Raw genomic sequence first — 25,339 nt, forward strand, 5'->3', positions numbered from 1 at the left:
ATCGACCACCCGTTTCCCTTCCGACCACCACCCACCCACCCGTCGGCGTCCGTCCGTCCGTCCGTCCGTTGCCGCGGGCATATTGCTGGCGCTGACCATGACTGTGTAAGTTCCACGCCGGGCCAGCCCCGCGCTACCGGGCCGGTAGCATCGGAAACGCTGACTAGCCAGGCACACGGTCCGGGAAGGCACGTGGCAGACCAGTGTGACGCGTGACGAATGTTTGTGACGCGCCGGGCCGCCCGACCCCGCCCGCTGGTATATGACGCAGATCGCCCGGCCCAGTCAGACATCGCTCGAAACGGTAGCGCCAGGCGACTGACCAAATTCCCGTGAGCCAGGCCGGTCGTCGGAAACTCCAGCACTAACATGATAAAGTCGCGTGGTGGTGACCGATCGGCGACGGATCGACATCGTGACAGCCATGTCGCCCGTGATGGTAGATGTGAATCCCAAATCCTGTCGGAGCCACGGCCGCTGTCGGGGCGCTGTCGGGGCGCTGCCGACACAGCTGACCTTGCCGTCAGCTCTGCTATGGCGCCGTCCAACAGCGCTCTTTGTCCGCCCAAAACCAGTCCGGCACGGCCGGCGTGAGAGCCGTGCCGTGACGTCACCCCCGGTGGCCGGTGTGACGTCACGGCAGCAGCAGAGAGCGGGTGGTCCATTCATGGCGCCACCAGCGGCGGCCTGTCTCGACCGACATTCCTGTGTTCTGACCACGATCAGGCAGCCTTGCTTCTCACGAGCCACGGTGTGGCTCCAACTCCCGTGATAAGACCGGCAGAGATAGGGAACGTCCGGCCGCCGTGACCTTTCGGCCCCCTCCAGGCGGGGCGGGGTTATCACGGTTTACCGGCAGCGGTGCCGGTTATCGCCCTGCTACACAGTACCGGGGCTGGGCTGTCCGGCGGGCGTCAGCCGTGCAGCGACCGCCCGACGCCGGTGCTCGGAAGAGACGTCGTTGACGGCTTCGGACGACCGTCATCGCCGGAAATCGCCACGTGGAACGGTCCCCCGAACGGCAACAAAGAGTTGGGCCGGTCAAAGGCGGGGCAGCGCAGCAGGTTACAAAGACCGGTCGGTTGGTTCTACCCATCGACTACCGCAATGGGTAGGCGCCGGTACGCTGACAGACCACCCACTACCGCCCACTACCCGGTGCCCTTCCCAACACTCCTCGATCGGCCCCTAGACACATCCCACCCGGTGCCAATGACAGTTCAGTCCACACCTTGAACCCGGCCTGACAGCTGTCAGCGCGGTGCTGATCGCTTCCCGGCAGTACAATGGCCCCGGCCATTATCAGAAGGTCGGTCCCAGTCCCCAGCGCCAGACCACCACCCTGCTCCGAGCGGCGGCGGGGCGGCTCAGTGTGGTCGCGCCCCGCTGACCACAACTCCCGGGGATGTGGAGTGACCGACCCTCACTTCCCGGCACCCCAGCAGCCGTGAGTCACGGCGCGGGCTCACGACCGACACGCAGAGCTACCCCGTGGGGACCCACACCGAGAGAGAGAGCTACCAGCCACGGCCGGCTCTTAGAGAAACAATACACGCCCGGCATTGCCCCCGGCGGCGAGCGTAACGAGTTGAGGGATGGCATGCGTCGATTGCTCGACTTTCTCGTCTGCGGGGCAGGTTCGATTTCACAGGCTCTAAATGGGACGCGGTATCCGGTCACTATCGAGACTCGGCCATCAGTCCGGAGATGTAAACAACAGCCCAGATGAGGCCGATACACGCAGTAACGAGGACGAATCTGGATGATGTACGCATTTATAATAATCGTGTACGATTCGGGTGGCTCTCAGCGTCTGAGAGCGCCTCTGAGCTCTGACAAAGTGAGTCCCTGGTGTACTCTCAGTACATTCTACTTCTAGGCGCCTCGAGGTACGCCTCAGGCGTGTCTCGGGTGCGTTTGGGAGGCAGCCAGGCACGACGGGGACGTGACGGGGCGTGGGAACGGTCCGCCAATCAATACCCGCCAACGAGCCGGTCCGCGGTGGTGCGACCGCACTGGCGCTCTCCATAACAGGGGAGGGACTATTTACAGACCCGCCGTCAGCCGCCAGACCAGCGGCAGCCGTCCCTTATGACAACACAGGGCGGCAGAGAGAGGGCATTGAGATACCATTCCATGCCGGGGAGGCTGTCAGTCGAAAAAAAAAACAAGGCGCGGGCCGGGTCCATCTCGACTAGTCCAGCGCTTGCGCGGAGTCGTGCGATTCAGTGGTAGATGGAGGCAACAACAGTGCAAGGAACAACAATTAGGATGAACAAACGAATGATTTCCAGCTGTTGTCGAGCAAACGCTCTCGCTGTTTGTTGAGCCTCTCATGTTGAAAGCAGATCACCCGATAACCAGCCCATTTATGTACAGCCACTCATTTAGGGCAGTAGCTATTGTTTTGCCGTTCAAATACTAACGCGCACAACATGAAATACATCCCACCTGAGGAAAACGCGGCCTGCTTTGCCGAATACATTTCGGGATCGTAGGGTGAGGTCACCAATGAAGGGCAGCTGTGTCGCCTGTCCCAGCCGCAACTCGAGCCTGTCTCCGCGGCAGACCAAGCAGACCAGACGACAAAGGGCGGCTGTTGGCGGCGGGACAGGCCGGCGGGCCGCGGCGGGGCGGGCCGGGCGGCCGTGAAGACCAGCCCGCCGCGTCTCCGGCGCGCTATCAGCAGGTGGTGGCTGCGGACGCGCACACACCTGCCCGGCGCCGCGCACAAAGGCCCGCTCCGACGCCGGCGCCGGCGCTGGAGGTCAGTCGCCGGCGGCTGGCGAGCAGCCGGCCTCCAAACGGGCGGCATCCGGTCACTGGCGGCAGCGGCAGCTCGCACCGGCCGCCCAGCGCCGCTCGAGGGCACCCGGGGACCCGGTGGGACGGCCGACCCAGCGCGTCACCCACCGACCGACCTCGGCCGGCCCAGCGGCCACGCGCTGGCGGCCACACACCAACTGGGTTAGGCAATCAGAGCCGCGACGAGTGGCGTCACCCAGCCAGTCGGGACCGGCTGCGCCCAATCGGCCCGGCTGAGCCGGCCTGACTCACACGGACTGGGACTGAGAGCCAGCGATGGGCTACACGCGCCGGGCCGGGTCGGCTAGACGGCAGGGACGCCGGAGTGAAAATTGATGGGACGCGTGGGGCGGCGTGCAGCGCTGACGGCCGCGCCGCGCCGCACGAGACGGGGTCATGGTGGAGAGGTCTGCAGGTCTGCAGCCACCGCACCGAGAGTTCGTGACCGACCGTAGAGGGGTGCCAATGAGTTCTGTCGGCCACATGACCACTGCGGGACACTGGTGGCTCAGCTCAGCGGAGACGGGACGCGGTGGAATGAGTGGCCTGTCTCCTCAGCTTACGTTACACCGAAATCAACATGATCAATTGAGCAGTGCCGCTTTCAGGACCTGCCAAGGACAGCAGAGGTCGTACAGTGGATGCAGAGGCTAGACGCCGCTCGGCGCCACGGGTCTACTGCCGTACCCCTTGACCCGACACTCTCTCACCCGGCGGGCGGGCGGGCGGGGAAGGCACCAAGGCTGAGTGCTGCCGCGCGCGCACGCCACTACTCAAACTCTCTCCCTCGGTACACCCTCCGAGATGTGTGCCTAGCCCGTCCGTACCGAGCAATACGGACCTTACTGGACGGTGTGAGTTACTCAGGTCAGGGTGCTGATCATGTCATGACACTTAGGAATTTGAGCTCATCACCATTACGGGGCACCGCGGTCAGCTACTCTATCCGGCGACTTGTTTGTCTCTATTAGCCTCCCCCGTCCCCTCCTCGCCTCTTTAGCGTTTGTTGATCCTGTCTGCCGAGTCCTGGCCAGCCCCTCCCACAAGCCAGTCCCTCCTTTCACCGCAGTCCGTCCGGCCGACCCTCGGCTCCTCAGAGCCGGCAAACACGCGCACAAACATGGCGGTACAGGTGGGCAGGAGCGGCCACCCGGTCCTGAGGAGCCCCGGAGAGTCGTCGCGCGCAAACACATCGAGAACGCTGGGTCGGCGGACAGAGGGGCGGGTCGGCCTATTTTCGCCGTCTGAACGGCAGCAGATGGTAGTCGTAGGATGGCTCGGGGACTGCCGGACCGGCCCGCGTCGTCTTCAAAACACCCGCCACCTCCTCTGCGCCGAGGCCACCGCGCGGCTGGGAGGGATAAATAGGCAGGGCCGCGGGAAGACGACGCGAGAGAGCGCAAAGGGACAGACTGCGACCGGCGGAAGGATGAGAAAGTCGGGGGATGATACGCGTCAGAGCAGGTCGGACGAGCGACCAGCGTGGCTCTCGCTTTCTGGCGGTGCGTGGACGCCGACCCATCTGAAGTGGGTCACCAGGTCACTAGCGAGCTGGCGCCGCCGGCCGGGCTGGCGACCAACGAAAGCGAACGCGCAGCTCCACCCTCGTGGACGGCGCCCGGGGCCAGCCCGTGTTGGATTCGGTACCAGCGAGACTTCACTCCCCGTAATCTGGCTATTCTCTCCATTATACAGGCTAGCCCCAGCCAACCAATTGACACATTCCAATCTGATATATCTGAACTTTACATGGCTTACGACGAACGAACGGGTAAGCCTCCAAAACTGTCATGAGTCATCGCAACAACTGGCGCGTAATTCATAGTCAAGCACACCACCTCCGGCAGCCAAAAGTAAACAGGAAAGCCGTCGAACATGGCCACCGACGTCATGGATTATGCAGCCGGTATGACCAGGTATTTCCCAAAGTTAGCACTGCTGGCCGTATCGAGAACCAGTGTACTGGTCTCCGGTGACTAGCGGGGAGGGGCGACGGTGTTCGTTTGTCAACATGGGCTGTGACAGACATAGCGGAGTGGATATATGTGTAGAAGTTGCCACGACCAAGCACACCAAAAATTCGCTTATCAAAACATTAAACTTCCAGCTAATGATCGACTGTGAATGGGTTTTCTCTCTGCAGCACAGCAGACAGCAATCAGGGCTGCTCCCTTTGCATTACCCATCCCAGTTCCCATCCATCCCCGCGGCTGTCCGACGGATGGACATCACCCGGCAGCCGCGGGCCGTCCGTCGCTGACCCGCCGGTCGTCTCTCGTTAGCATCTGTGACCCACGATTTAGAGGTCCAGTCGGTGACGGCCGGTGCTCTCTAAAACCCCACAACAGGATGGGGAGAGAGGACCGCTATCGATTACCAGGACAGCACCGGTCCATTTCCACGTATCGAATCCGGACACTGACATTGGAATAACTTCCTTGTCTGAGCCCCAGCGAGGGAAACGGTGCTCGGCGGCGAGGCGACATAGCAAACATTCACAGCTATGCTAGGCGGCCCTAAAAGGCACCAACGTCCAGATGGCGGCTCGCATATACACCTACCAGATATCGCCCCTCATAGACAGATTTACATAAGACTCTGGGATTTAGTGTATACCGGACTAAAGCATGCCACTACATTTTCAACAATTAGGCTCCACTGAAGCATAATTACGGTCCCCAACCTTTCTTTCTCAATGAGAGACGAAAAACATCTCACACTCCAACCATTAGACTGTACCGTATATCCATCATCCTCTCCAGCATCGTAACCACCCCACCCCACTGCTACAGCTACCCCAGAGGTTCTACTCACCAGACGACACCGAACGCGCCGTAGCCGATGGGCCTGTCGGGCTGCGCGTCCGTGGGCACCACTGACGAGAAGGTGGGCTGCGCGGCGGCCAGGATGGCGTTGTGGGGCCCGTTCACTGCGTGGAACGCCATCATGCACTGCCGGGAGCTGCGTGTGCCAACCACGGCCATCGGAGGGGCGGCGGCACGCCGAGACACCTGCAACAGCGGAGAGGCAGGTCAGGTTGGGTTGGGTTCAGTCGAGGCGGGTTTTAGGCACGGGATAGAGCGAGAAGACTAGAGGTTAAAATATCAACTTGAGTTGAACGAAACAGCAGATTACACATAGCGGGCAAAAAGGGTGTCAAAGATTGCTAGGGAAAAACGACAAATAAGGAACGAAACAAAATCCAAAATAGCACATGAGATAACAGTATCACACTTGTTAGGGAAAAGCAATAGGTTTGACGTCAAACTGGTCATAAAGTTGGTATCTTTATCCTCATATATTGGTTGTTAACATGCAATTTTTCCATATCGATACGGAGGAGTGTGAGATCCCACGTGCGCACGGTTTCCATGGATAAAAACGTCCGCGCGTCCCACCGAAACGGGCGTCCTGTCACTTCTCGCGACCTATATGGCAAGAGCTATGGCCAACTGTCCTCGGAACACATTCCAGTCTCGAGGTCCTGCCGCGGCCATGGCGGCCTGCCACGGCTCGCCGGGACGCGGACGCGGGGCTGCTCGTCAGAGCTCGCGTCAGAAGAGATCCATCACTCGCTGCTAGATAGCCCACCGTGCGAAACCCGTCTACAGAGCGCAGGGTGGCGGCAAACGACCCTGACGTGCCACGATATGCGACGAGTTGTTAGTAAGTACACAACACCCGGCCAGCCCGATTGGCACGAGCAAAAAGACCCGGCCGGAGTGCTGCTCGGCGCGGGACATTCCTCTTGGACACGACGGCCGCCTCTCGGCTGAGGTGAGCCAGTTCTTGTGACAAAGTGAACGGGAGGGGAGCGCCGACAGAGGCCGCGAGCCGTGTGCATACTGAAACGTCCATCTCCGCCGTGCAGATGTTTGTCTTGAGAGTTGAAGGCCTCGAGGCCAGGTCATCTCTCCATTTCCGGGCTCCGATAGATGGCAAACAGCGGGCCCTACAAAGCCCTCCGCGGAGTGGCAAAAACGGCCGGCAGGGCGGCGAGGATTATGGCAGAGATAATGGCGGCCGGCAGCACCAAGGACACGACGTCCAAGACGCTGAGGTCCACGGTGGGTGTTTGCGAACGAGACTTCGTAAGAACTCGATGATGATGACGTTCTTGTGTTTGCCAGTTTTCCGGGGACTTTGACGGTGAAAGGTTACTTAAATACTTCGGTACTCCACCGGCTGGATCCCACCCACTCCATTCACAGACAAACGAATAAAACGATACAAAAGTGAGTCATCAGGCAACGGTGATTTAGCTCCAATAATCGGTGTGAAACGAAGACCCTCCTGGGTTTGTGAATGCTTCGTTTCAACCAAGCAGCGTCATCGATCAGCGACCTCCCTACGGTGCATGCCTTCCGACCGATCGGCAAGTGACGACCCTACTGCCTACTGGCGTACAGCTGGTAGATGTAACGGGCCAACTTTCAAATCAGACCCATTACCGACCGACCGAAGGGAACTTCTCCAGTTTCGAACGAGAAAAATCTGCTATAATCGCAATTAAAGAACATATATGTAGGATGTAGTGAGTGCATAGGGCACATGTAGATTCTAAAAATCATTAGAAGTGAGCATTCACACAAAATAAAAATATAACATAAACAATATAGCTGAATTGAATAGCTAATGATGGGACTATGAAGTATGAAGAAATTGTACATAGTCTGCATCAAATCCAAGTTCCAACTCTTGTAAGAGCTGGAGAGTGGCAAGGGTGCAAGTTTTCTATCAAGTCTAATTCAAAATATCATTTATGGCTAGAAAGGAAAAAAATCGAGCAAGACTAAATTGATAACCAGCAGAAGACCATCACTGAATCACATTTCTATCACTCAGAGAGCATGCTGACAAAGGTGTAGCAGGTAGGTACAGATTATGCAAGAATAGAATAGGTTTCCAACAAGCTGAAAAGCTATTTTCAAGGAGTTTAAACATCTCAACTGGCTTACAGCACTTTTGAAAGTTATTGAAAATGTAATAGGCAATGAAAAAATATAACATTATTCCTAAAGAGAAAACAATGGCCATAGCCTATCAAAATTGAAATGAATAGCACAGAACAGCTCAAGGTGCCACGTCAAGAAGGGTTCAGTTCAGGTTCAGGTTAGCACTTCAGGATAGAAATAGTATGCTTGTAAAAAGGAAAAAAATGCTGAAATGATTAAATAAAAATTACTAATGCATTTAAGCATGATGAGGACTGAAAAATTGAAGTCACAGCCCAATTACCCACTGCCACATCAACACATTCCGGAATCGACATTGGATCTCAACATGGAGAGCATTCGTACTGACCTGCTTGCTGGCTAGAGCTTGAGCGGTTCCAAATTTCTTCTAGCTTTGCTGCTTGATAATTGAAATTCAGAAACACTAGAGAACAAGATTTCACTTATTCTCAGAGAGAACTTTCACAACGCAACGCGGAGCACAGGTTGAGACACACGACACACCTCCGGAGCACTTAGCCTCGCGCACGCGACTAATCCGCACCTCACTGCTCGACGAACGATAACCCTAGTGCCTCTCGACGCGTTCCTCGTGAAAGTCGACCCGACTCACCCCCTAACCAGCGTCGCCCGTTTCTCAGAGAGACGATCGGGCGCAGCTGTCGCCGCGCAGAGGGGAGTGCGTGTGAAGCGGACGCGGAAATCTTCGCATTACAAGACCTTGCTTTTGCGCATGCGCAGTGAGCAAATAAACGAGCCTTTCAGGAAACATGTTCTGAATAATCTGTCGTCAACAGAATAGTTTGATATCCTACATACTTTTGTAAATATTTTGTCGAATTTGTAACTTAAATTTTTAGTTTGTAAGGCACCAATATATTTTGAAATCAAAATTATGCAGCATATTTCATAAACTGTTTAAATAATGCAAAACAAATGCAACAACAACAAAGCAGCACAGACTGACATCTGCTTTTGAACATAAATAAGGAAAAGTGGCGCAAAAGAGACAATTCATTGTAAATGAATATTTGTCATTATAGAGTTCAGTGATATTTGTGCATTTTGTCTGTCGTTCGCTAATTCACTGTAGGAACGTCGGGAGAGTTATTTTTCATTTGTGCTTCGGGGGAAGTCTTTCACAGAGCGTCTTCATATTTGTCATATATTTGAATTCTTCAGTTGTGAAAAGTATGTATGGGAAAGGTTAAAGCTTTCTTTTATCAGTAGGCGGAACTATGGTCAAGCGTACCCATTTTCGGGAACGCATTTTCGTTCCCATGTTTGGGAACGATAAACCCAAATATGGGAACGCCATGTAGGCATTATTTAAAACAAGAAAAAGAACCGTTAAATGACGTCCAAAAAATATAAAACGATCGTGAACCGCCTGATATTTGTCTCAATATTGTTGGGAAAGAGTTTGATATTGTAAGGCCCATCGTAGTTTCAAATCGTTCCCCTATTTCTAAAGCAGTCCATCATCCGGGCCGCGAGCCCAAATTTGGGAACGCTCTCGTACACTGGCGCTGCAAGCGTTCCTTATTATGGGAACGGCGTACCCAAAATTGGGAACGATTTCACCGACGCCTTTCAGGGGCTCTTTTCATTAACAAGCATCACGTCCAACGCCGCAAATTATTGTTAACGCAACAATCATCAGATGACCTTTCCGGCAAGACCGTCGCATGTTTCGCCCGGTCTTCTGCGCTTTTATTCCCGTCGATCTCGCAGCGGGCACGCCCCCCTCTGCAGGATTACGTAATTCACAACGCTCAGCGATGTTCAACAAGGTCTTCCATACCTATATCAGTAGGCGGAACTATGGTCAAGCGTACCCATTTTCGGGAACGCATTTTCGTTCCCATGTTTGGGAACGATAAACCCAAATATGGGAACGCCATGTAGGCATTATTTAAAACAAGAAAAAGAACCGTTAAATGACGTCCAAAAAATATAAAACGATCGTGAACCACCTGATATTTGTCGCAATATTGTTGGGAAAGAGTTTGATATTGTAAGGCCCATCGTAGTTTCAAATCGTTCCCCTATTTCTAAAGCAGTCCATCATCCGGGCCGCGAGCCCAAATTTGGGAACGCTCTCGTACACTGGCGCTGCAAGCGTTCCTTATTATGGGAACGGCGTACCCAAAATTGGGAACGATTTCACCGACGCCTTTCAGGGGCTCTTTTCATTAACAAGCATCACGTCCAACGCCGCAAATTATTGTTAACGCAACAATCATCAGATGACCTTTCCGGCAAGACCGTCGCATGTTTCGCCCGGTCTTCTGCGCTTTTATTCCCGTCGATCTCGCAGCGGGCACGCCCCCCTCTGCAGGATTACGTAATTCACAACGCTCAGCGATGTTCAACAAGGTCTTCCATACCTATATCCACCGTCCGCGCCGAGGGTGGAGACATGTCAAGCACCTGTCTGTTTATCACCGATAGTTGACGAGCACAAGGAAGTATCCAAAAATGGGAACGCTGAATATGTTACACCCTCAAAACACCTAGTTCCAATGAAAATCTAGTTTTTTCCTTTCTTAATGAGTGTAAGTGGCAAAAGGCCTGGTAGGATGGGCACGAGGAATGATCGAAATCAGCATAAAAATTATAAATAAGTCACACAGAGCGACCTATATAAGAGAAATTCCCCCAAAACGATCACGCTTAGAAACACGGAAGACAAAAACCAAGCTCATGACGCTCCTTATAAAACAACTCTAAACAGCTAGCATCCAAATAAAATATGTCTATCTGGGATGATATAATACAGCTGAATAATTTTAAACCACTGAAACTGAGTTTACAACAGTAGTTCGGTAAAATCACTGACGTTCCATGCGGTCGTGCGCCCCGACACCAAATGTCACCAATATCACCCCCGGACTGTCCGCGTGTTCGCTTGCATATGTCAGCATCTGGTGTCGCTAGTATGAAACTTCATAACCAGGCGAAAATTATTATACTTGACCTCAAAATGTAAAAAACGCTTCATTTTCCTTAAAATTGCAAGTTAAATGTAGTATAACCCATGTTTTCACCATTCCGTCATTTCAAAAAATCATTAAAAATATCATTCGACGGTCAATTTCCTTGTGCAACGGTCAGATTAAAGATAATTTTATAGAGACTTAGTAGATACTTAAATTAGCGTGCACTTTTTTGAGACGTGATGCACTAATGAGTTTTAGTGGGCGAACGGCCGAAAAATTACCTTCCGTTCCCATTAATGGGAACGCCCGTTCCCATATTTGGGAACTCCGTTCCCAAAAATGGGAACGTTCCTATATATGGGTACTCATGACCATAGTTCCGCCTACTGGCCTTGCATAAAAGTATATTGGACGAAGATTTGCGCCAATGAATTCAGAATTGGTAGTTGTCTGGTAACGTCAGTAATTGGTTACGCTGTCTGGCCACGTCAGTCTATTCCAATTATTATCTTGTAGGGACCAAGGTATTCAATATGACTGTTTTTTTTTTTGCTTGGTGTCTGCATGAGCTAACTGCTTGCCAACTTTAAACTTATATCTGTACAGTCCTGGCAATTTATAAAGCACGCCTGATGCCAAAGGAGACCATAGGTATCTCATTTGTTTTTGCTCAGATTGTCGACAAGTAAATAATGTTGTTATTGTACTGGGAATCATGTTGAAAGTGAAAGTGCTTTGTTTGTGTACTGTGTGCCATATGGTGATTGTGCTGGCACACTGCTGTGTCAGAATCTCAATTATAAGACATTTTTTCTAGTCATTCCTGATTTGCATATTATTTTCTACTTTTATTTTGTCCATGCTTGATAGATCATTATTGGGATATGAATATGTGTCCTTTTTGCTGGGAGAGTACCTATTTCATGATTCAGTTTATGATACCCAAAAATTATGGGTACATCTCTGACAATTTGGGTAGTATTTAAATGTAATTCTTATTTACTTTATCCCATAAGAAGGCATGTAGCTCTATGTTGATCTTAGTGGCAGCAAGTCCTTGGGTAATTCTGGAACTCTTTTGGGGACAGTGTCACAAAATTATATTAATGCTTGGGTGTTAGAGGGGAAAATTCCTCTCCAAAAAAGGGAAGAGGATGGTATATTCTTGATAAGATTAGCCCCCCTCCCCCAAAAAAAAAATAAAGAACAGAAGAAGGAAAGATTGCACACTTTTCTGTACAATGGTAAAATAGGATGCGATTATGCAAGCAGATGCTCTCTCATGAGTGGTAAATTGCTCTTGAAAGTTGGAGGTGGGGTGGGAGTGGAAAATTATTTTCATTTGGATGTCTTGTTCCACCCAAACTGACAAATTTTGGGACACTGTTTGGGGATCATCCTAGCATTTCATCATCATCAGTCATCCTATGCATTGCATGTAAATTAAGTCCAACATATGTGCTCTTTTTCAGGAATACATAACCATTATGGATCCATCACTACTGAAGGAGAGAGATGCCTTCCGAAAGAAGGCAATGGCCACCCCTGTGTAAGTTTAAACTGGAGGACTCTGAGTGCAACCGATTGAATGTTTTTTTTTTTCACAATCACATGCCTACAATAATGATGCTGCTTTTCAATGTTCATTATTGAATCTTTGATATTGTATTGTTGCAAATCATTGGCACTACCAGCTCATTTAAGAAATATCTAGTGTATTTCCATTTGTCCATGCAATTTTGTGGGATACTTATGCCAATATGTGTCAGGTAGTAAGAATTGCATATGTTGTGTGCTTCCAGGGTGGAAACCAAACCAAAGAAGGCACCTTCAAAACCCAGTGTCAGCGAGCCTCCAAAGAAGAAGGCTAAAACTGGACCGACCCCTGGTGACATTCACAGGTAAGCTAATCATGTCTGACCTGGATTTAGAAATACCAAAAGTGTACTAGCACTTACAGAGAATCATTTTATCAACTCGATTGGCTTACCTTGTAGCGTATTTACATCGTTAACTTCAAGAGCATTTTATTATAAGTGTAAGCTCATTTCGCAATATGTTTGCAAAACCCACCTTTTATTTCGGACCGTTCCGTCGATCTCGCCCGCGAGCGATCGGTCCTTCCAGCTAGTTAGTCGGCAGTGATGTCACTCGTTCTCCAGTCGTGGTGCTTCTCTCACCCAGCACGGCACACTCACCACCCGCCTCTCCGCTTTTCAGCCTGAAAATGGTATCGGGCAGCTCTCAGTACCGTTTCGGCGTGCTGGCCAAAATCGTCAAACACATGCGCAAGCGCCATCAGGAGGGTAACTTGTACCCGCTCACCCTGGAGGAGATCCTGGATGAGACCAATCAGCTGGACGCCGGCTCCAAAGTCAAACAGGTGAGAGCCGAATAGTGGAAGGGGCGTGGGGAGAAGTGGAAGTCGTGGAATAAGGCGTTAACGTGCGTCGTATGAGTGGCATCATAGCGTTCCAGTCAACCTCATTGTAATTCACAAACGGTCGAGCGGCGATATGCTTTACAAGTTTGTTACCTGATTTATCTGACATGGTGATTCATTGGTATGACTTCTACTATTTTTACCTCCTTATTTTTACGGATAATTTTGTGTTTGTTGACTGACCAGCGTAGCTTTAATTCAGACGGTGTCGATAATATTGCGTTCTTCCTGGTGTGATCCCTTCCCACAGGTAATGTGTCTACATATTGACGAAATGCACTGCCTATCGTCCACAGTGGCTACAGACAGAGGCGTTGCCTAGCAACCCGAAGATCATGGTGACGCCGGAGGGCAAGTACCAGTTCAAGCCGCCGTACGATCTGCGAGACCGCAAGACGATGCTGAAGCTACTGCGGAAGCACGACCTCAAGGGCTACGGCGGCCTGCTGCTAGAGGACGTGCAGGAGAGCCTGCCCAACTGCGACCGCATCATGAAGGTACGGACGAGATGAGGGGTCTGTGTGTGGCGTATCGACAGGCGTAGATGAGTTAAGGTCTGCGGCGTCGGAGCGATCAGGGACGGAGATCGGAAGAGGTGGATACTTATAAGGCTCCAGTTTGAACTTAACATTTTAAGGAAATACTGGAGCTTCCATGAATATGGATAATGCACGATTCAGGTGCCAGTTGAAAGCATATGGACGAATTTGAAGCTTGAATATGGGTAGCTTTCTTATTCTGTTCAACTTCCATATTTTTGTGAACGTCGACCATCTCTGCAATGCACTTTTGAAGGCTATGCTACTAAATGAGCTGTCATTTACAGTGCCAATTATCCATTATTCATCACTTTTACCTAAAAAAATGGCCGTGTTTTACACAAATCTCGCTTCATCGTGATATATGTATTTTGTACGTGCGTCGATTTGGTCTGAAACAATTCCACCGCCGTATGGGTTGTAACACCGCTACAAAAACCCATGTATAATACAAGTATCCCCGGCCAGCGACTGATCTTTTCCCTTCTCCATTTTCAGCAAATAGCCAACGACATCACCTACATCGTCCGGCCGCAGGACAAGAAGAAGGTCATCTTCTACAACGACCGCACGGCCCGCTTCCAGGTGGACGAGGAGCTCGCCAAGCTGTGGCGCAGCGTGCCTGTCCGCGGCGTCGATGACGAGAAGATCGAGGAGTACCTGGAGCGCCAGGGTCTCCAGGCGATGCATGACCACGGCCTGAAGAAGCTGGTGCCGCCCAAGCGCAAGTCTCGCGGAGGAAAGCGGAAGAACAAGGCGCCGAAGGACAATGACCATCTGAAGGATGTGCTGGAGACCTATGATGAGGGTTAATAAGTGGATGGGTAGGGGGTTTTGAGGGCAGGCTTCCGCTGGGTGAGGGTAGTGGAGTCAGGAGGGTCCTAAGTTATTGACGCGCTGTGAAATGTCATCGGAGCGGGGCACGAGCAGGTTCGCCCCGTCCGATACTAACGTTTAGGACTTAAGTACTGCAAACTGAGCGTATACGATACGCATTACAAGCAGACACAAACCGTAAACACTGCGTGCGGGATCCGCTAGAATAAGGACCGCGTGAATCGACGGATCGTACTGTGAATCTTTGCGCCTGTAAGTCTTTGGGGTGCTTGCGCCATCGTGAATCGTGTATCGTAAACGGCTAAGCTATGAACACCATTACAAATACACTCGACTATACTCGATGTGCCGTTTACTATAACATGAATTAAAACTGCACTCGGTGGCTAACGTCTGCGATGCATAGTCGAAATGTAACAGTCACTACATCGCGCTAAAACGGGGATACACCACGGAGCGCAACGCAGCGGATGCGTCACTTAAAAATCACGATGAGCAGGTTCACACAAGAGTACTGTCATTCATCATCCCGCCGCGTCGAGGCGACAGAGCCTGCCTACGAGCTGATTCATATTCTGCGGCTGGCGCGCTGCGGTCGGGCCGTCGTTTTGGTCTCGGCAGCGCCAGCCACCTCTGCCGTCGCTGCCGCTCTCCTTCCACCCCGTCCGGCGCTGCGCGGTCGCCCCGTGCCGGCCGCGCTCCTAGCGGTGCCAGACCCCACCTTGGTGGGTATCCGCGTCGGGCCCCGCGCCGCGGTCTTCTTGCTCTCCGCAGGATCCTTTTGTGACGCCTTCTCCGACTGGGTGCGATCCAGGGGAGGCTCCGTGCTAACACTATCCCGCGTCGTGTCGGCACGCGACTTCTCTGTCGCCCTATCATCTCTGTCCAGCGCCTCCAGCAGGCCGACACGCGAGCCGTCCAGCACTCCCGTCATGTTGGTTCGGTCGGTGAGAGCGTTCAGTTTCGAGCTGTCAGCGGTGGCATCTAGTCCGAGCCGGTCCTCTCCCCGCCCCACCTTCGACCGTTCCATGGTAGCATTTAGCTTGGACTTGTTGACACTGGCGTCCAGTTTGGACCGGTCACCAGCAGCATCCAGCCGGGAGGTGTCGCCCGCTTTCTGTGCGGCTGGACAGGGGGTCTCGGGCTGGCGAGGTCGGATGTGGTCGGCAGTGACGGGCAGGCCGTACACGACCGGCGCTGCCGCCATGAACCAGGAGGTGACTGAGCTGCGCGCTGCCGACACCGCCTCCGGCAGACTGCGGCCACTGGGCCCGTCTGTAAAAGGGGAGGCCGGTGTCAGTGGTCAGGATAAACGCGTCAGACACCCTTTGAGTATACACTACATAAAAGGCTCAGACCAACGAAAAATTGTCGAACAGTACGATCAAAACGCAGAAAGAACAACCCTTCAAACTACCACTGCCGTACTCGACACAACAGAAAAGAAAATCCACTACCCACATTCTTGTAAAACTTTCTTTTAAGCGTTTTGTAAACATCTGGTGCACTTCTCTCCCCATCCAAAATTTTTATCTAGCGATCTCATTGAGCATTGACCGGCCGACGCTCACGACAGACAGTCCTTTGACACTCGGTTAGATACCGCAACAGTCCTCACCTGTCCACTGTTCAATGACGGCCTTGGAGTACGTGTCCAGCATGTTATCTGTCACCGGCCACAGGTTACCCAGAATCGCTGGGCTGTGGGTAAAGAGGGACACTGTGTGAGACACACTGAGAATCGCCGGACTGTGGGTAAAGAGGGACACTGTGAGACACACCGAGAAGCGCCGGACTGTGGAACATATGCGAAGAGTAACTGTCAGAAACACTGTGACCGACCACAAGTCACTAGGGACTACGATAGCTGACAAATATACTGTCCCAATAATTACCACAGGTAGCTCCGAGGGTCGCAGTAACTCAGACGTACGACTACATACCACAGCAGTCCACAGGTTAACAAAGATCGCGGTAACTGTCATACTGCCACAGAGAACTAACACAGTTACCAGGTTACACAGATACCAGGATCGCCCTCGTCCCACAAACACAGTTTTCGTGGTCCATTCCATTTCAACTCCTGTGTAGTGCGTATTCGCCCGCCATCTTTGTCTACCTTACATTCCACCCAGATGTCTCACCAGTTGGCCATCAGGTAGGCTAGCACCGAGCCGTGCGGGTCGGCCGTCGGCCCGGGCTGCACCAGCTGACCGCTGCTGCAGCCGAACAGCAGCGCCACGGCGTTACAGTGCAGCGCGCGCAGCTTCTCCGTCGGCAGGTACTGGCTGCCGCTGCCGTGGCCGCAGTACCTGCGAGAATAGTAGGTACCATTTAGTGAGTCGGCAGGTACCGGCTGCCGGCTGCCGTGGCCGCAGTATCTGCGATAATAGTACAACAGTCCAAAGTCAGCAATCGGAAGGGAGTAACAGCGGCCGCTGCCTGACAGAAGCAGTTGGGCCTGCGCGCCCAGTACAGTTCAATCAGCAGTCGGGCCTGCGAGTACAGTACAGTTCAGTCGAAACTCAAAGGTTGGGAGGCTCTGTCGCTGCCGTGGACACAGTATCTATACGTACGCACTACGCATATACGTAAACTAACATACCTCTACGTAGGCCCTCCCTGCCGGCTACCCAATGCCCATATGCGCCTATGTCCTTGGCGAATACGCGTCCGGGTTTCAGGAGCAGGACTGGGTTGGTATCGACTATCGACGCCCGTCACTTACGCCATGACCTGTCCCTCGGTGAGCGCCGCAGAGAACTCTTTGAGCGTGGGCGGCCGTCCGACGATACCGTTCCAGCCGCGCTGCTCCAGGAACGGTCCCATGCGCTGCTCCGTGTTCACCAGGTCGCCGGCCGGGTTCAGGATGTAGGTGGCGCCAGCGGCGGCCGGCAGGGGCGCGGGCCGCTGGTTGCGGCTGGTCAGACACAGACCGAGGATAGCCAGCGACGGGAGGCGACAGGCGGGTCCCAGCGCCAGGCCGGCCACCGTCTCCCACGGGTAGCGCTGCACCTCGCGGTCCAGCACGAGCAGCACCTGACCGCGGCGCGCCCCCGCCGACGCGTCCTCCAGATCATCGCGCCGCTCCGCCAGCGTCTCAGTGACGGTTCGCCGGAGCTCAGAAGGCGCCGACGGGCCTAGCGCCGCCGCCACGCCGTCCGCCAGGTCACCAGCGGTCTCCGGGAGACGGGCCGCCAGCAGAGCCAGCCGCGCGCGCTGCTCGCCGCTCAGAGAGGCCGGCAGAGCGGCCACCGTCTCGGCGACGGCGCGCCGGTGCTGCGGACGCAGCAGACAGCCGGCCAACAGGTAGGCGTGTCGGCCCAGCCAGGCTACCTCCATACTCCGGACGATCGACTGGGGAACACGGCAGACGGGGCGGCGTGGAATCAGCAGTGATAGCAACAACAGTCTGATGTAGGCCTAACAGAGGTTAAAGTCAATGCGACGTAATGAGTAGTGGCCTAGCACCACCGATAGAAGTTAACAATCCGGCGCCAGCATTGACGATACGCATTGGAAATTTGTGACCAAAAGACTGTTCTCAAAATATGATTGACACTTTTCCATAGATCCAGCTGCAGAGCCGTGGATAGTTCTACGGGTTCCAGACCTGAAGGTCATTCATCTTTCAGTATCGTTGTTGGCAATTACAACAGTCTGTCGATATAATAAATTTGGAAATCAATAAAATTCTAAGTCATGCCTCAATTAATGCATTAATATTAAACTTTCAATACACTTGAATTCAGCTGCAACCTCTTCGTTTTGGCCATAGAGATCTTGTATACATATAATATAAGATGTATATAATATCTCTATGCGTTTGGCGTCCTCTCACAACGACAGAGCTTACCTTCATCCTCTCGTCGAGCAGGCCGCGCTCTGCCCAGTACTTGTGCCGGTCATTGGAGAGACTGCGCTGAATCGAACCGTTGTCGGCTAACATCGCCTCAAACTGCGAGAGGAACGAGCAGCAGTGGTCGGAGGCGGGCGCCGGCACGCGCGTCAGCAGCACCGAGTCGGGGTCTCCGCCCTGGAACCGGGACACCACCAGCTCGGGTGTGTCGTGACGGGTCAGCCGACTGCGAGCCCGCGGTACCGCTGTGAGTTGGATCACCGTCCAGTCTGTACACAGAAGAGGGGAGAGACGGGTCAGCCGACTGTGGCACCGCTGTCATTTGGATCCTCTATGTATAGTCTACACAGAGGGGAGGGGAGGGGAGAGTCAGCTAAGAGGGTGAAAGGACGGGACATAATGTTTAAAAGCGCACGAAGGACCAGCGCGAATGTAGTTAGAACACCATGCTATATCATTCACACCCTAATTCAATGACAAAACATCCGCGGTGCGCATGTCAAACTCTCTAATTATTGTTCTGTAGGGGTTTTCGGGGCAGACGCTTAATCAGCCCATGCAGTCAACCAAGCGTCAAACGTCACCCCTCTGCAGCCTGCCAGCGCCAGGGCCCCAGTCCTATACCTACCGGGTGGCACAAGATTGATGAGGTCAACCATCTCCTGTCGTCGTTCCGGGACCGATTTGTACTGCAGCTGCCGGCGCCGGGAGTCGAGGAGCGCCTCCTGCGTGCCGGCCGGCCAGCCTGACACCCGATCGCCAGACTTGACCTGCGACCTAGCAACGACGGAAACGTCAGGTCAGGGCAAATGGCAGGTCAGGGCAGATGGCAACTTTTAAGCCGGATTCGCGGTCTCGCGAACGGCAGAGATTCTCCGTGACGTCACGTAGAATTTTCGCCGTCCCTGCGACATCGAACGGCGTTTTGGGCCTGGCGACGAAAATTCTAAGCAAGGCCACTAACCCCGCGTTCGATGTCTCTTGGACGACGAAGATTCTACGCCGTCCGGCCAATCACATTCCATAGCTGCAGCCGAGCCCCTCTGACCTTGAACGGGATTGACCGGACGACGTAGAATCTTCGTCGTCCGAAAGACATCGAACGCGGGGTAAGATTCTTCGCCGTCTGGGCCCAAAATGCCGTTCGATGTAGCACTAGAATCTTTGCCGTCCGCGAGACTCCGAGCCCGACCTTAGATTTCAGGAGGACGTGACTGCAGCGATCATCAACAACATATCGCAACTCCTATACACTGTACGAACAGGTTCCGTACCAACATGTTAAATCAAGCAAGCAGAACGAACGACGAGTAATTCTGCCAAGCTCCGAGTAGCGAAAGATCCACCCTCCAGTCCGCGCGTTTGTCACTTACTGTACCAGTCGGCAGGAGCTCTTCATGATCATGTACTGTCGCAGGGTGGTGGAGTGGCTCTCCGCGAGGTAGTGCAGCGCCTCCAGCGGCTGCTCGGCCGACAGGTATTGAAGGGCGCGCTGAATCACCAGACCTAGAGATAGTAGACACATTGGTACAGACAGGGCGGGGGACAGGTACTGAAGGGCATGCTGAATCACCAGACCTGGAGGTAGTAGTAGACAGAGCGGTACAGACAGGGCAGGGGGAGGTGGCTGTAGGGCGCACTGGATCACCAGATCTGGGGACATCTAGGTGCAGTGGTACAGGCAGCTGTGACAGGTACTGTCGCAAGCGCAGTCGAAACAGACGGCACTGCATGGGTCATCCATCCTTCGTGACACGCAAAACTCAAAAGAGAGTAAGCGATGCAGCTGAGGTCTGAGGAGTACCCACGCGATATCCCCGCATGATACTACTATTGTGCAACGGTCGGATACACTCACAAATATGTACCGTCCTCTTGTTGCTCGATCGGCTATGCACAATCACTTTTGACATAGCCGTCCCATAAGCTCACTGTTATACGACACTCCCACACACTCACTGTTATGCGAGAAGCCGCAGCAGAGTCGCTCAGCCCCCTCCAGCAGCGCCGGCAGAGCCTCGGCAGACGGCTCTGTGTCCAGCAGGTCTGAGACGGTGGACACGCTGTCATCCAGGCGCAGACCGCTCGCGCCGCGCAGCAGCGTCTCCATGGCAACTGTGACTCAGACTCGACGCTGTCAACAAAGAAATGAACCCAAGTTATTTGAGTAGATCACATGCAAAGGAACAAATGAGAGCACACTTGTATACTCTGGATTCAACACTTCTAATTGTATGCCCATCAGCCATAAAAGTTGCACTTGCAATAAAATAGATATAAAAAGGCAAGACGCAAACTGGGTAAATTAAATGGAGAAAGATGCCTGTAAAATATTTAAAACTGAATATGAGTGACAGCAGCTCAGCAATGTTAATAGGCATGTAGGTATTTCTTTTTAACCCGCGCAGGGCCGGGGTGTGTGTGTGTGTGTGTGTGTGTGTGTGTGTGTGTGTGTGTGTGTGTGTGTGTGTGTGTGTGTGTGTGTGTGTGTGTGTGTGTGTGTGTGTGTGTGTGTGTGTGTGTGTGTGTGTGTGTGTGTGTGTGTGTGTGTGTGTGTGTGTGTGTGTGTGTGTGTGTGTGTGTGTGTGTGTGTGTGTGTGTGGTGTGTGTGTGTGTGTGTGTGTGTGTGTGTGTGTGTGTGTGTGTGTGTGTGTGTGTGTGTGTGTGTGTGTGTGTGTGTGTGTGTGTGTGTGTGTGTGTGTGTGTGTGTGTGTGTGTGTGTGTGTGTGTGTGTGTGTGTGTGTGTGTGTGTGTGTGTGTGTGTGTGTGTGTGTGTGTGTGTGTGTGTGTGTGTGTGTGTGTGTGTGTGTGTGTGTGTGTGTGTGTGTGTGTGTGTGTGTGTGTGTGTGTGTGTGTGTGTGTGTGTGTGTGGTGTGTGTGTGTGTGTGTGTGTGTGTGTGTGTGTGTGTGTGTGTGTGTGTGTGTGTGTGTGTGTGTGTGTGTGTGTGTGTGTGTGTGTGTGTGTGTGTGTGTGTGTGTGTGTGTGTGTGTGTGTGTGTGTGTGTGTGTGTGTGTGTGTGTGTGTGTGTGTGTGTGTGTGTGTGTGTGTGTGTGTGTGTGTGTGTGTGTGTGTGTGTGTGTGTGTGTGTGTGTGTGTGTGTGTGTGGTGTGTGTGTGTGTGTGTGTGTGTGTGTGTGTGTGTGTGTGTGTGTGTGTGTGTGTGTGTGGTGTGTGTGTGTGTGTGTGTGTGTGTGTGTGTGTGTGTGTGTGTGTGTGTGTGTGTGTGTGTGTGTGTGTGTGTGTGTGTGTGTGTGTGTGTGTGTGTGTGTGTGTGTGTGTGTGTGTGTGTGTGTGTGTGTGTGTGTGTGTGTGTGTGTGTGTGTGTGTGTGTGTGTGTGTGTGTGTGTGTGTGTGTGTGTGTGTGTGTGTGTGTGTGTGTGTGTGTGTGTGTGTGTGTGTGTGTGTGTGTGTGTGTGTGTGTGTGTGTGTGTGTGTGTGTGTGTGTGTGTGTGTGTGTGTGTGTGTGTGTGTGTGTGTGTGTGTGTGTGTGTGTGTGTGTGTGTGTGTGTGTGTGTGTGTGTGTGTGTGTGTGTGTGTGTGTGTGTGTGTGTGTGTGTGTGTGTGTGTGTGTGTGTGTGTGTGTGTGTGTGTGTGGTGTGTGTGTGTGTGTGTGTGTGTGTGTGTGTGTGTGTGTGTGTGTGTGTGTGTGTGTGTGTGTGTGTGTGTGTGTGTGTGTGTGTGTGTGTGTGTGTGTGTGTGTGTGTGTGTGTGTGTGTGTGTGTGTGTGTGTGTGTGTGTGTGTGTGTGTGTGTGTGTGTGTGTGTGTGTGTGTGTGTGTGTGTGTGTGTGTGTGTGTGTGAACACTCCTCCCCCTGCGGTTTTTCGCAGATACCTCAAAAACGGCGGCGCTGAGCGCCACCGTTTTTGGCACACCTGTTCATGCATCTTTTTCACACATGTTGTAAAAAGTTCAGACCCAGGGCTGTCATGATCAGGTCACCAGGTCACGTCAAGTGACCTCACCTCAGAAAAAAAGTTTGAATCCTCGAGGATTCAAACTTTTTTTGGCGATTTCTAACTTTTGAGCTATGACGATGGTCATAACTATACCGACTGAACGATCGCCTCGAAACTTTCAGCGATTGATAACAGTTACAGTATGTATGCACGAAATCTATATCTCGGAATTTAGTTATCGGTGACCTAAGGTCAGGTCAATTTTGCGACCTCTCCATTATAAGTCAATGGGAGAAAATTGAAAAGAGTCTCTTTTGGACGAACGCCATTCCAAACACTCTCTAACATCGAGTTCCAGGTAAAATTGACAAGCTGAATCAAAAATAGTAGCACATGTGACCTCTCCTTAGACCTTATGTCCCTGAAGTCATAACACGTCATGAAAGATCCCCAGCGTTTTTTTGACAATAACTTTTGATGGAGACATGCTAGAGCATAGACCACTATACCACTATATGAGGCGATATATAGTGGTATATGGCTAGAGCAATGAAAACACCTCAGATGTGTTCATTTAGACGATACGAATCGACTGATATGCAACATGACCCTTTCCCGACAGGTCATGACCTTGACCTGAGGTCAAATTTTCCAAATGACCCTTCAAGGTCAACTTATAGTTCATTCGACGCGTCACGACGAGGGGAACACGATGCTGGCAAAATAAATGTCGTGTCTCTCTTGGGTCAAAAGTTATTACTGAAAGCCCCTTTTCATAAAAACTGCTACCTATTTTTAGTTTTTGCTCTTCTGGAGGCTAAACCGTTGACCTGAGGTCAAATCTGAGAACATTGCCCAGAAAAGTGTGTATAAGGGCTACCGAATGCGCTTTTCCGCGGCGCTGTAGCTCTATTGATTCCCGAGTTAGCCTTGTCAGTTTCCAAAATTGTTGAGATGGACTTAATTTGACCTTTGATTACCTCTGACGACCTGACCTTTGACCTGACCTTAAAAATGACCGCAGTGTTTCCATCACAATTTTTGACGCCCTTTCGAATGCCGCTTACCACATGTCGCTACGTTGCCCAGGAGCCGAGTTAGACGGGGGTCTTCAGACCCCCGCCCCGGCCCGGCGCGGAAGTCGCGGCTCGGGTTAACATAGAGAAGCTGATTTTGGGATTGGGGGTGGCTAGTAACTGGCTATTTTTCAATGATAAGAGAAAACAATGCAGCACATAACATGTCATACAAAAGAACAACTGGCACAAACCAAATGTGGCATCCATATTTTCCAAAAACATTTTGATTCACAAGCAAGATGCGATGTGTACCTGTTGCATGTCCAAAGTAAAAATAAAAATTGTTTTAAAATACCTAGATAATCAAAAATAAAAGTGTTTACCAACCAGTTCATGAATTCAAAAGGTAGCAAACAGAAATTAGCCATAAATTGACTTGAGTCTGAGTGTGTAAAGCTCTTAAATTTCTCCAGCTGAGAATGGGATATAATGTTAAAATGCCTTACTGTTGTGCTGCTTTTGAAATAACTATTAATTTTCAAAATTAAATGCACTTAAATTAAATCAATTTTCAATCAATGTTTTCCCATCTCTCCAGTTTCAAAGCATGGCAACTGTAGTTTACAAAATATCCAGCTTGTCGATCAAATCTCTAGTACCAGCCCTGAGCCCACACCAAACAACACCTACAAATTTACTGCATACCTTATCTTAAAATATATAGGTACTTGCAATACAAAATACTGAGATAAAGGGCTAGTTGTTTCTTTACTGGCTGTCCAGAATCCAGATCATTCCTCTCACATCTTTTTTTTAAAGAAATTTTGTCCGAATGGATGAATGGGTGGTTATGGGCCCGGGTGTCCCGTTAAGCAGTGCTTGTTGCAAATGACACCACGGACCCACCACCCCACTTTGCCCGCGCCCGGTTCACCGGTGATAATTTGGATGGAAAGTTTAACGTGCCGCAGGTAGATGGCGGCACGGTCCTCCCAGGTCTAGCGTGGCCCTCTCTCGCCAGTTGCCAGCTGGCTTAAGATAGGAACGCGGGTCAAACGACGTGGAGCTTCCCGGCCGCGAACTCGCTGCCACCGAGTTAGGAGACGGACGCCTTATCCACTAGGCCACAGGGAGGACTTGCTTTCATGTGCAATAATTAACCAGCACATTCAGATTCAGGCTAAGGCTCACAGCACTCGCAAAACCCACAACACACTGCAGTAAATCTGCATCATAGCGCACCAGCCAAGAGCCTCTGCACTGAAAATATCTTGTTCAAAGCATCCTTTATAATTAGCTTTCTTTGCAGCTCCCAACAACATTACTCATTTTAATCTTTTAACACTTTGAGTGTCATGGAAAAGCTACTTTACATTCTTTGTCTGCTGCAACTTGTAAATGATGGATAATTCTTGTTAAAATAATATTGCGGACCTAAAGTAAATATTTACCGAATAATTTCCAAATCAACACGAACTGAATGCAATACACTGCTTAGTGCTTTGAAGTGAAAATTTGAAAATCAGACACTTACAAAGTTCAAATTTGTTAAAAGCATCATTCAATCGGCATCTTCAAATCAAAAATACATTTACAAAAGTTATCAAACAAGCTGAAAAGATCAGAGACGCAGCACATTACAATAATTTGATTTCTTTCAAGCCACTTTCAAGCATTCGTAAAATTTGATATTTGCGCCGTTTGCGACCCTATTTGTTTAACTGTGTTCTACTGAAGTGGATCATGTGTTTGACTTGTGCAAGCTGTCAAATGTCGTTTGGATTCTTATAAAATAGTCTTCCAATACGAATAAAATTGTTTTAAGATGCACATAATGGTAATTTTTAAATAACTATACCTATTCATGTACAATAATCTGCTCAAAATTCATCAAATAGAAAAATATGGCTCGGATTCGTCCTGTGCGTAGACGCTAAAGAACACAATTGAAAGCAAATGTGCGCAGTTTTTTGAAGCTCGTGCGCCAGAACTGCATTGATATCTCTTAGCACGTGGCTAGCAAATATTTGTACAAGTATTTAG

General features: G+C 51.5%; 3 protein-coding genes across 5 annotated transcripts in view; 1 reads left to right on the top strand and 2 right to left on the bottom strand.

Moving 5' to 3' along the window:
- LOC122387412 (serine/threonine-protein kinase NLK-like) overlaps window positions 1-8,491 on the bottom strand; it is a 44,624-nt gene extending 36,133 nt beyond the window's left edge. Inside the window, exons 1-2 of the mRNA XM_043377582.1 lie at window positions 8,110-8,491; window positions 5,620-5,816 (exon numbers count right to left, since the gene is read on the bottom strand). Coding sequence (XP_043233517.1) covers window positions 5,620-5,789 — 170 coding nt within the window. The 5' untranslated portion in view covers window positions 5,790-5,816; window positions 8,110-8,491. The remainder of the gene's footprint in view (window positions 1-5,619; window positions 5,817-8,109) is intronic.
- Window positions 7,653-14,863, top strand: LOC122387413 (general transcription factor IIE subunit 2-like). Of its 2 annotated transcripts, none has more exons than XM_043377583.1 (6): window positions 7,653-7,676; window positions 12,175-12,251; window positions 12,505-12,603; window positions 12,923-13,085; window positions 13,442-13,642; window positions 14,183-14,863. In XM_043377583.1, the coding sequence occupies exons 2-6, from the start codon at window positions 12,190-12,192 to the stop codon at window positions 14,495-14,497; spliced, it is 840 nt and encodes a 279-aa protein (XP_043233518.1). In that variant the 5' UTR covers window positions 7,653-7,676; window positions 12,175-12,189; the 3' UTR covers window positions 14,498-14,863. The 2 variants fall into 2 exon arrangements, with proteins under 2 accessions (XP_043233518.1, XP_043233519.1); XM_043377584.1 differs by lacking the exon at window positions 7,653-7,676 and adding an exon at window positions 8,780-8,951.
- Window positions 14,036-25,238, bottom strand: LOC122387411 (separin-like). 2 transcript variants are annotated; one of them, XM_043377581.1, is made up of 9 exons: window positions 24,831-25,238; window positions 20,340-20,514; window positions 19,754-19,886; window positions 19,009-19,157; window positions 18,378-18,649; window positions 17,250-17,878; window positions 16,666-16,833; window positions 16,140-16,222; window positions 14,036-15,796 (listed from the first exon to the last, which is right to left on the bottom strand). In XM_043377581.1, the coding sequence occupies exons 2-9, from the start codon at window positions 20,488-20,490 to the stop codon at window positions 15,090-15,092; spliced, it is 2,292 nt and encodes a 763-aa protein (XP_043233516.1). In that variant the 5' UTR covers window positions 20,491-20,514; window positions 24,831-25,238; the 3' UTR covers window positions 14,036-15,089. The 2 variants fall into 2 exon arrangements, with proteins under 2 accessions (XP_043233516.1, XP_043233515.1); XM_043377580.1 differs by having other exon boundaries at window positions 24,748-24,971.
- Window positions 25,239-25,339: the final 101 nt, after the last annotated feature.

The sequence above is a fragment of the Amphibalanus amphitrite genome, unplaced genomic scaffold (genome assembly GCF_019059575.1).
Source record: "Amphibalanus amphitrite isolate SeventyFive unplaced genomic scaffold, NRLGWU_Aamphi_draft 000286F_arrow, whole genome shotgun sequence".
Classification (NCBI taxonomy): Eukaryota; Metazoa; Arthropoda; class Thecostraca; order Balanomorpha; family Balanidae; genus Amphibalanus; species Amphibalanus amphitrite.

Bases quoted from the DNA above. Each gene is read 5' to 3' on its own strand.
- LOC122387411 (XM_043377581.1), bottom strand. From the start codon at position 20,490: ATGGAGACGCTGCTGCGCGGCGCGAGCGGTCTGCGCCTGGATGACAGC. The intron at 19,158-19,753 runs GTAAGTGACAAA...CGTCGTTGCTAG, and splicing joins AGCTCCTGCCGACTGGTACA to GTCGCAGGTCAAGTCTGGCG. The intron at 17,879-18,377 runs GTAAGCTCTGTC...CGTGTTCCCCAG, and splicing joins TGCTCGACGAGAGGATGAAG to TCGATCGTCCGGAGTATGGA.
- LOC122387413 (XM_043377583.1), top strand. From the start codon at position 12,190: ATGGATCCATCACTACTGAAGGAGAGAGATGCCTTCCGAAAGAAGGCA. The intron at 12,604-12,922 runs GTAAGCTAATCA...TCCGCTTTTCAG, and splicing joins ACCCCTGGTGACATTCACAG to CCTGAAAATGGTATCGGGCA. The intron at 13,643-14,182 runs GTACGGACGAGA...CTCCATTTTCAG, and splicing joins ACTGCGACCGCATCATGAAG to CAAATAGCCAACGACATCAC.